The sequence below is a fragment of the Saccostrea echinata genome, unplaced genomic scaffold (assembly GCF_033153115.1).
Source record: "Saccostrea echinata isolate AGI-Se365-2 ecotype Australia unplaced genomic scaffold, CSIRO_AGI_Sech_v1 ptg000029l, whole genome shotgun sequence".
Lineage (NCBI taxonomy): Eukaryota > Metazoa > Mollusca > Bivalvia > Ostreida > Ostreidae > Saccostrea > Saccostrea echinata.
The window spans coordinates 29470219-29480416 of NW_026889778.1; the positions used below are offsets into that span (position 1 = coordinate 29470219).

The following is a 10198-nucleotide window of genomic DNA, read 5'->3' on the forward strand; positions in this document are numbered from 1 at the left end:
TTCAACCAAACATGCAACAGAGTATTCTTGAGTAAAGGGGATCCAAATTTGTTCAAATGAAAGGCCACGCCCTCTTGTAAGGGGAGATAGTTAAGAAATAATAAAAATTCGGTGGGGTCATTTAAAAATCTTCTTCTCAAAAGCCACTGGGATAGAAAAGATGAAACTTAAGTGAAAGCTTTCTGACATAATGTAGATTTAAAATTGTTCAAATCATGTCCCCAGGGGGTATGGTGGGCCCACTATGTGTGATCAAATATTAACATGGTTATAAATAGGAAAAATCTTTAAAATATAGTCTTCTTAAGAACAACAAAGCCTTGGTCAGTCATATTTAAATGGAAGCGTCCACAGGTAGTGCATATTCAGATTTGTTCAAATCATGACCCCTGGGGAAGGGTGGGGCCACTATGGGTGATCAAAGTGTTACATAAGAATACATACATTAGGGAAAAATCTTTTTCCTAGGAACAGTCATGATTAGTCATATTTATATGAAAGCATCCTCAGGAAGTAAAAATTCAATTTTGTTCAAATCATTACTCCCATGGGTGTGGTGAGGCCAAAATTGGCAATCAAAGTTTTACATAAGCATACATAGGAAAAATCTTTTAAAATATTCTTTTCAAGAACAGCAAAACCATTATTAGTCATATTGTTATGGAAGTATCTTCAGATAATGTAGATTCAAGTTTGTTCAAATTGTGACCCCTTAGTGGTAGGGTGGTCGCATCTTTAAAAATCTTCTTCCCAAGAATAGCAAATCCATGATTAGTCATATGAACATTGAAGCATCATCAGATAGTGAAGATTCAAGTTTGTTCAAATCATGGCACCTGGGAGTAGGTTAGGGTCACAGAGGGATCAAAGCTTTGCGTAGGAATATATAATAGAAAAAAAACTGCTGATGGATAACAACAGGACAATATTGATTCAGATGAGCGTTGTGGCCCATGGGCCTCTTGTTTGAAAGAAGTGAATAAGAAGAAAGACAAGTTAACACATCTTAGAAATAGTCGCTGTATCAAGCACCTTTATCAATAATATATCACTGATAAACTATAAAATATATTTTTTTTAGAGTATTGCACCTATTGTTCAAGTAGATTATCCCTCCGGAAGTAATGCAATAAAAGGGTCAACAGTATCTGCCAACGTCAAAGTATACACATCCCCTAATTCAAACACGGACTATAAACTGGATTTTATTCCGACCACTGTTGGTAAAATACATGTATGTGGCGTAAAAATCATTTCGAGGATGAAGCATGTCTGCCTTGACGACGTAACAAATACATCATTTGTAAAAAGCGCAGATAACTCTACCTACGAATCAGCATCAATTCAGATCGGCAACGTCATCAACTGGAGCCCAGATGGATCTACACATCAGCAAGATGCTAATATGGTAAGCATATTCTAAATCATTTCATGGAAAGATTTTATATAACTGTTGTTCAGAAACACCCTTACTTTCACACGATTTTAGACAATTAGCGTTGCTTAGTGTATGTTCTTTTTTTTCTTAAGTTTGTCGTTCAAGTAACATTAGGCATTGCAAATGATGCCAGTGTAAGTGTAGGAGAGTCCTTGTCCTGCAGTATAGTGTTAACCCACAGTGTGTCCCAGACCGTGTCCGACTCAGCCACTATTACAGTCGTTTCCACACCAGACAGTGTAAGTCTTCAGTGTTCTGAGAAAAAAAAATCTCCTTTCTGGACATTGATAAATAATCATATAAAACCGGATTTCAAAAAAAATTGGGATAATGTTCAGTACTTCATTACTTAATAGGTCAACACAAATATCGGTGTCACCAGTAGCCCCCCGTCTGCTGGAGTGGTGTATGCGTCTATCAGCGAGTACGTGACGTGGGGTGTTAAACTTGAACTACCAAGAACCACTGATCGATACACCATGACGCTAACAATGCCCCACTCTGCAGGAGAGGCACATCTGACTATAGTGAATGCCAGTCATGTAGCTTCTGAAACAGGCATCGGTTGTTCCCAAAACACAACCCTTGGAACCACATCGACTTCAGATCTGTCAACAACGCAGATGACTCAAATGACGGTTGATCTGGGGGTTCTCTCTAACACTGGTATTAATCAATGATAGATTCACCCATTTGTCTTTACTCTTTAGAAGTTGCGTCTCTTTTTCTATATATTTTTTATTTCTTTTAGATGATTTAGTCCGCGTGGTAGAAATTGCCTTCACTTTTCAAGTAACGGATCACAGTGGAAATACGCACGGATCTGTTCAGTCCTTCAATATCGCAGTGCAAGGTGAGAACGGAGGGTTCGCCACAACTTCTGGAAAAGTGACCATACAAGTGGATGGTACTGAGGCTGCACAGCTAGAATTCGACACCTGGACAGACCCTGTGCCACACACACAAATATTCTCAGGGTACTTTACATTTCTGAAGAGTGTGTCCATCAAGTTGAAAATTGAAAAGTTGATTGACAGTTTAATGCAAAAATGTACAATCACTTCATTGTTTTAGGCACGAACTTAAATTGTATGGATTGCTTAATCTGGTGAACACATCGAGGGCACATGCTTCTTCTGTTGTCGTGCACTTCCTGTTGCCATCGTATACAGTTTTCTTTGCTCTCAATGAGTGGACAGTGCTCCAACCCAGCGTGACAGTTACAGCAACTGGTGGCGTTGATTTAACGGTATTTGAAGGGTTAATTTTTCGAGTGGTTTATTAAATGCAGTATCTCATCAAAATGTAAATTTACGCTAATATGTATTGTCATTCTGACAGAAAAATTTCTTAATACCTATTGATTAGATTTGCAAAATAGTAATTATATATTTTTTTGGTTTGACGACGTCAAAATTAGTAGCCATAATTGTTTAATTTTGACATGATATATAAAGCCATGATTGTTGTTCCACTGCGATATTTTATGCACCACTTGGGCTGTATGTACAGTACAGTGATAACTTTTGAAAGTATATTTCCACAGTGATACGATTAAGGTATCAGTAGTGAACATTCATTCCACTACACGGAGTTGACAGCAGTTTAATTCATCAATCCTCTTAGATAGTTCTTATGACGTCACAGTGTCGTAAGATTGGGGATGGTCGAGTGATTGTTGCAAATATTGGATTAAATACAGAATCGTACAAGCTCGTCAGCAGAGCCAGATAGAATCTGCCTTCTTCGATGAGTTTTGTTGTCCTGTAATTGGATTTTAATTTGAAAGTTCAATTCTATTTCAGTATCCCATCATAAAATTTACGGATTTCCCCACCTTTTCACTGAACATTACAATAGATCCAAACTCGGAATTTGAGTCCGGACGCATGAATATCCACACAGTCATTCCGGCAGAAGTGTCTTACATGTCATTTCAAAGACCAGATCGAGCGGATATTAATGTACACAACACATTATTAGATATAGTGGAGTTTGGATTTAATTCAGAAGGCAAATATATTTATCTAAAAACACAAACATACTAGCAACTGGCAATCAACCCTACCTAGACTATGAATACACATAGTAATAATATGTATAATTCAAATTTCAGTTTGCAATAAGATTATTGGGACAGATACAGATGTCATCTCTGATTCCCAGATATCTGCATCATCTGAAAAAAACTTGGCTGTCAATGTCAAAAAATCATCAGGCACAGGATGGAGGCCCAGGAAACGAGGCAAACCTTTTTGTCAAAATGAGTTTGTAATGGTACGTGCCGTCTTCAACGTCTCCAAGGCTTTTACTTCAGCATCATTTCAATAATTTGGCTTTTTTCAATTTCTTAATGATTGAATCTTTTTTGTCAGGTACACTTTATAGATAGAATGAAAATTATCGCCTTTTCGGTGCTGTCAGCCGGAAATGATAATGATGATTACGTCACTAATATGACAGTCCAGTATAGTGATGACGGAATTTTTTGGACCTATGTAACCGACAACAATACGGAAATTAAGGTAATAATCTACTAAATAAATATTTGATTAATTTTAGAACCTACATGTGTATTTAATAATAAACACTACAATGCAGTGACTTTTAACTCTTCTTTTTTAGTCCTTCATTGTTGCTTTTGATGATAGCACTAAGACTGTTAATGACGCTTATCGATTTTCATTGGATGATTCGGAGATATTTACAGCAGCAAATGTCAGAATTGTTCCTACATCCGGGAAACTTAGGCCATGTGATCCAGTCATTCGAGTGGAATTTGAAGGGTGCAAGATGAGCACCAACGATGTCAACAGTAAGAATGCAAAATGATCTAATATAGTATTACTACATTATCTTTAAGTGGTATAAAAGTTAAAGCTAACTATGTGGATTTAAAATCTATCTTGACAGAGGTATTAAATGGTCGTTAAATGACAATAATTTACTAATGTAATTTAGTTATTGTAGTCTACAAACATAACAAAGAAAACAATAACAATTTAAAAAAAAATTAATTAAATTTTTTTAAAAGTTTTAAAAATAAATAAAACAGAATGTCGTTATGTTTTGCCAAGTCTTAAACTGAACGATTCATTAGAAGAACCAGCTTTTTTTTATGTCCCTTTCTCATACAAATATTCGATATCCCTTTGATATTATTTTCCTTCGTCTTATGTTTCACTCAGAATGCTATTATGTATTTCTGTAATAATACATTCAAAATTGTTATAGGTACAGCAATGAGTAGTCCGAGTTTCCCGGTGTCTGAGAGATCTTTGCTCAAAGACACAATGGCAGAAACAATGTTTGCTTGTATCAAGAATGGAGTAGAGTAAGTTCGTAACTTAAAGTATTTTGTACATATATTTGTTTATATTTGACGCTAGATTTATATATGACTATATAAGATGTATCTAGGAATGTTCTTTATGTTTTCCAGAGGAGACAACACATGCTCCCGGTCTATTGACAACGGGACATCTTGGGAAGGTGAGAAGAATCCAAATATCACGTTGTAATTCTTTCATTTAAAGGGTGGGGGTGTTATACAAATTTACACCATAATGACTAGTTTACATGCTATAATATTTCATATTTAATTACACCCAGTAAATTCAAGACTTACAATGTGACATAAGATCATTCATAGTTACAATGCCTATGTGCTTCTATCTTGTATTATGACCTGGAGTTGGGTGTAAATTTTACAGTCAATTCGGCAAAATTCAGTTTAACATCAAATGTATACGATTCTTATTATATAGACAGAAAGTTCACTCAAAATCAAGACTCTTTTCAAGATTTCAAATACAGTCCGTTGTAAATACATTTATATTTCAATCTCAGTTGATGTATATTATTCGACTTAGGTGACAATATAGGCCTTAAAAGGGCCGTGTGTGTTTTTTTTAAATTTAGGATTGCAATATTTTATTCAACCAAACACATGTCAATATAATAAATAAGCGCTACTACTAATTTCAAGGTATTAATTTGAAAACTATCTAAACTATCTATCCTTCTGTCTTCAATAATTCAGAAATGAAAAAAAAGAACTAGATAGAATACACAATCAATATGTACTTGTCCAAGGTGACAGAGCAGATAACTACAATGTCTTTCTTTGTAATCTTCATTATTATACAGTGTTCCCAGAAATTATTGACAATTTTTATGATACATTTGTCTGAACTACTTGATGAATAACATACAATACAATCAAATGTTACTGTTTTATTTCATGACAATACCCTGTGCTTCCTAATGATACATGCAGTTTGCATGGATAGCCTCCTATTTATTTTATATACTTCCTGTTGTCTGCTGAAGTTCATATTTACAGCTTTAGAAAATAGAAAGCCTATTTAATCTATGTATGAGTAAGGGATCGTTAAATCTAGTGATATTTCTGAAACACCGAGTATTTCACAGTCTACTTTGTATTGCGTGGTACAAAATATTAAAAAAGATGAAGAATTCGGATAAGGAAAAGAGTTTGTAGGCCTAGTATACTAACATTCATAGATCAAATGCTTGGATATTTGCTCAGTAAGAACAACACTAAGTGTAGAAAAATGAGGTATCATTCCCAGCCATACCAGCTCTTTCCCTATGTCGAATTCCTTTCCATTTTTCAATATTTTGTCCCACGTGAATCAATAGTAGACAGTGAAATACTCAGTATTTCAGAAGTTAATCACTAGTTTTGTGATTCTTTGATGATAAACATCTACAATAGGCTTTCTTTTTTGAAAAGCACTCATTTTAAACATCAGCAATCGACTGAAAGTATAGAAAGAAAGAAATTTATTCAAGAAAGATAGAAAGTTATTCATGAAACCTTCATATAAAATAAGAAAGTAGCAAGTACATGTATTGTTATTTGATTAAACACGAACTTCAAACTAAAAATACTTTATTTTTATAATATTTTGAAGAAAAAAACATTTCACTTAAAAATTCTCAATAATTTCTTGGAACACTATAATTGTATTTTAGAGGATCTTGTATATTTTACTGGAGAAAGACATTAATGGCAAACTAACAACAAAAGTTTATGATAAACGTGATGACTTCAACTTTTCTATCATAGACAACTTCTATTATTTGGATAGACTTTACCATTATTATCTGCATATAATGGACTCTCTGTCTCCCAGCTGATTCAATAAACCTGCTCTACGTCCGAAATATATCTAAAACGAGGCAAGCTATTGAGAAATAAGTTGATGATACACGGATATCGACAGTCTCATTGAAAGTCAACATTTCGGAAATTATATGGTTGACACAATGACCTTGTAAGCAAATACAATCTAACTGGAATGTTGACTGATGTTTTTCATACAAATTGTTAGGACATTGCTATCACATTGAATTGTCTACGGATTTTTCCGTTTGCCCGATCACGATAAGGAGTACACGGCAGGTGTGACCGGTACACAGGTGTGCTTATTTCTCCGTCGTACCTGATCCCACCTCTGATGTTTATAGAGGTCCATGTTTGTTCTGCTCCCAATTTATATTGATTCAGTGAACTTTTGGACTTGATTATTGTTCGTTATCTTCATATTAAATTTTAATTCGAAATAGATTTGAGAAGGTAATCTTTTAAATACTTGATTACATAAAGAGATGATATGAGCATTACGGTTAATAATTGCAGATTACAGATAATTATAAGTTAATTGATTGAAATAGAAGTAATCGAACAAGGTCTAATTTAATACAGCTTTATTTCATGGGCTTCATTTGAATTTTCCTTCCAAACTTAAGTAGCTTCCTTTATTATTTTAACATGTACACTAGTAATTGAACATCTAACGTCACGTTTTAAAATTTACACTGTGGCCACATATTCAAAAACCGAAATCATTGTACTGACCTGTGGTATTGGCTTTGACCTTAGCCTTTTCATCTTAAACAACATTTCAAGACCAAAGTTTAATTGCATTGTAAATATGTATATTGTTCACAATATCGATGGCACAAATTGCTAACCTAGTCAATAAATATGGACGTTTTGGCCCCCAATCCTATCAATTCTTATTATTTGGATAATTTTTATTTTGGGGATAAATACGCATATGATATTTCATGACCACACCCACCCACCCACTCACCCACCCACAAACACGCACACAGTAGGTGCCTTATTGCATCCTCTGCACCTATACCAGAGGATAAATATTGAAGATTCTTCTAAGTGGATATAATTAAGAATTTATCTATTTAGAGTTGATTGGCATTGGACAAGTAGTAGGCGTAAAGAATAGGACGATATTGGTGGGAGTCTCTCAGGATGTTATGGCAAATCTCTGTAGTGACGACAAGGGAGTCACGTGGATAAGCTGTCAGGGAGTAGACGTCACAGAAATTACGTCAGATTCGAATTATGTCGCTGGGATACAGCAGCCATTCGATGATTTCAGTGCCGTAGCAGACGACACAATGCTTTTAACCTATGGTTTCATCCAGCAAGACTTAGATGTTACAGGTGCGCTAAACATTTTAACTGGATTTCAAAAATTACCATTTTATAAGAAATATTTTATTAACCACATAAAATACAAAATCAATACTAAGTTATGTATATGAATACCAAAATACTTTCAATGCTTGTATCAGTAGATGGAGATTTACTCTAAGATTGATTATTATGATTTACAGGAACAATGAGTGGGATCAAAGTCAGACACTCGGGGAGTGCCTGGTCGTCTGTGGCCTGGTGGGGCTCCTCAGACTGGTCATTACTTTAATGTTCGGAATTCCTGTTATCCACATAATTTGAAGAAGTGTTAGTAGAAAGCAACAACTACCCCATCAGTGACATTTTCTTTGTTTCTAATCCATGTTCGTCCACTCATCGTCCTGCGATTTGTCAAGCATATTTCAAGCTTACAATTTGTAAAGTTTGTACTTGATGCAATTATTTAATGTTTTTAGAAAAACAAGCAAAAGATTTTTTTCATATATATTGTTGTAACATTTCATATTTTTCTTATTTAGTAGATCCTATAGTCTGCCCCACACGAGCACTTCCACGTCATTTTGGGACTTTATTGAGTTAGGGGTAAAACAATTTTCAACTGTTTTATCTTGAAAGAAATTGCACCTTATTTCAATGTTAGAAAACGTCTGAGTTATTTCAGGCAGCGAGTGAAAATTTGAAATTTTAAGATTTTATGAAATACATGTAGATTTAAAATAAGATTTTGAGGTGAACAATATTTTTAACCTCTTTGAAAAATGTATGTACATTCTGTGTATCTCATGATCTACAGATCATGCATTGCAAAGCATGTAGACAACAACTGGTATCAACTATAAATACTACACAAAATAAGAATACTTTACACACCCTAAATACACATTTACAGAGAGATTAGATACTAGTACATGAAAATTATCATATTTTCACTGGCTTTCCCATATTTGTCTCAATTCCTTGCACAGGTCTAAAATCTTTGATTAAATTTTAAAATATTAGAAATACATGTAAATAAAAATAACAGCCCTTTATACTATTTACTTAAACAGGTAGCATGCTCTTACCTGACAAAGTCATAAGTTCTGTATATTGAATTTTCATGCATCTCAAGAATCTCGTGGATTCTTTTTAAGATTAAGTGCTGTGACAAAGAAAGTTCACATTAGTTTTAATTTCTGATTAAAATTTGTCGTCTTTGTTGTTTTGTTAAAAATAATTATTCATCTCATACCTTTACCATGCAAACCTGGCACAAAATACTCCTTGGTAAAAGAAATTCAAAATTTCTAAACGGATGACCACAAAAATAAAAATGAAAAAGAAAAGAAATTGTGAAAACGGAATGTACCGCTTAATTATAAATATTTATAATTAGAAATATCCAAATATATAAATTGTAAAACTAAGAATTTATGTCTTATTATTTTTGAATTGAAATATTTCTGTCTTAACCAAAATGGGATCACGAAACGTTACGATTTCTTTTTACAAGCAACAGGAGTACAATAAAAATGGTTTGAAAATATTCTCTCGAAGGTATGAATTGATTGTATTTAGACAGGATGGGATGTGTTACGTGAAAGTTAGATAAAGAACAGTAATTAATAAGGAAATATGTATTTTTTTTTATTTGTAAGATTACGCCAACTTTCGTGAGCCATTGTGGTCTAAATATACTTTAATTAAAAGTGTATTGTGTGATTTTTCAAAAAACGACAATTATGTCAAATACATGTGCCAATTTTAGTAAAATATTTAATATTGATTGGCTGTTTTATTATATTTTTTCAGCACTCTTATGCCAAGGAAATGATTGTCAACTTTCTGAGTCATTCAAGTATTGTCGTTTTTACCCAGGGTTTAGTATTGTAGTTTTAACCCAGGGTTCGTATGCATAAAAATTCTTAAGTCCCAAATCTGTGTTGTGCATGTTGAATCTTGACTTAGCATATTGTGCAGTGTGTTGCATAAAACTTTTGAAGATCATTTTGATATGGCTTGCACGTAATATGAACGACATCTTATATAGCCATATAAAACAGAATAACATATAATTTATCACATTCAGATTCAACATTCTTAATAAGAGTGAATATTTAGAGAAGATGCAATACTTTTTTGGTTAAATTAAAGGAGGTTAAGGATTAATGTCCCTTCATGTATTGGCACTGCTAAATTTGTATGCCAGTATTTTAGAGAAAGGGTTAAATGAATGAAAAACTTTTAACAAGACAGTGAATCAATTAAAACAAGTGAAGGTCAGATAT

The 10198-nt window shown here is 33.7% G+C and overlaps 1 protein-coding gene across 1 annotated transcript in view; it reads left to right on the plus strand.

Moving 5' to 3' along the window:
- The window catches only part of LOC133195199 (uncharacterized), a 29170-nt gene extending 19474 nt beyond the window's left edge, over window positions 1-9696 (plus strand). Inside the window, 13 exon segments of the mRNA XM_061331056.1 lie at window positions 1082-1408; window positions 1531-1677; window positions 1795-2155; window positions 2190-2415; window positions 2513-2687; window positions 3244-3451; window positions 3555-3715; window positions 3814-3963; window positions 4064-4253; window positions 4673-4772; window positions 4881-4930; window positions 7677-7937; window positions 8111-9696. Of these exon segments, the coding sequence (XP_061187040.1) occupies window positions 1082-1408; window positions 1531-1677; window positions 1795-2155; window positions 2190-2415; window positions 2513-2687; window positions 3244-3451; window positions 3555-3715; window positions 3814-3963; window positions 4064-4253; window positions 4673-4772; window positions 4881-4930; window positions 7677-7937; window positions 8111-8199 (2445 nt within the window). The 3' untranslated portion in view covers window positions 8200-9696.
- The last annotated feature ends 502 nt before the right edge of the window (window positions 9697-10198 follow it).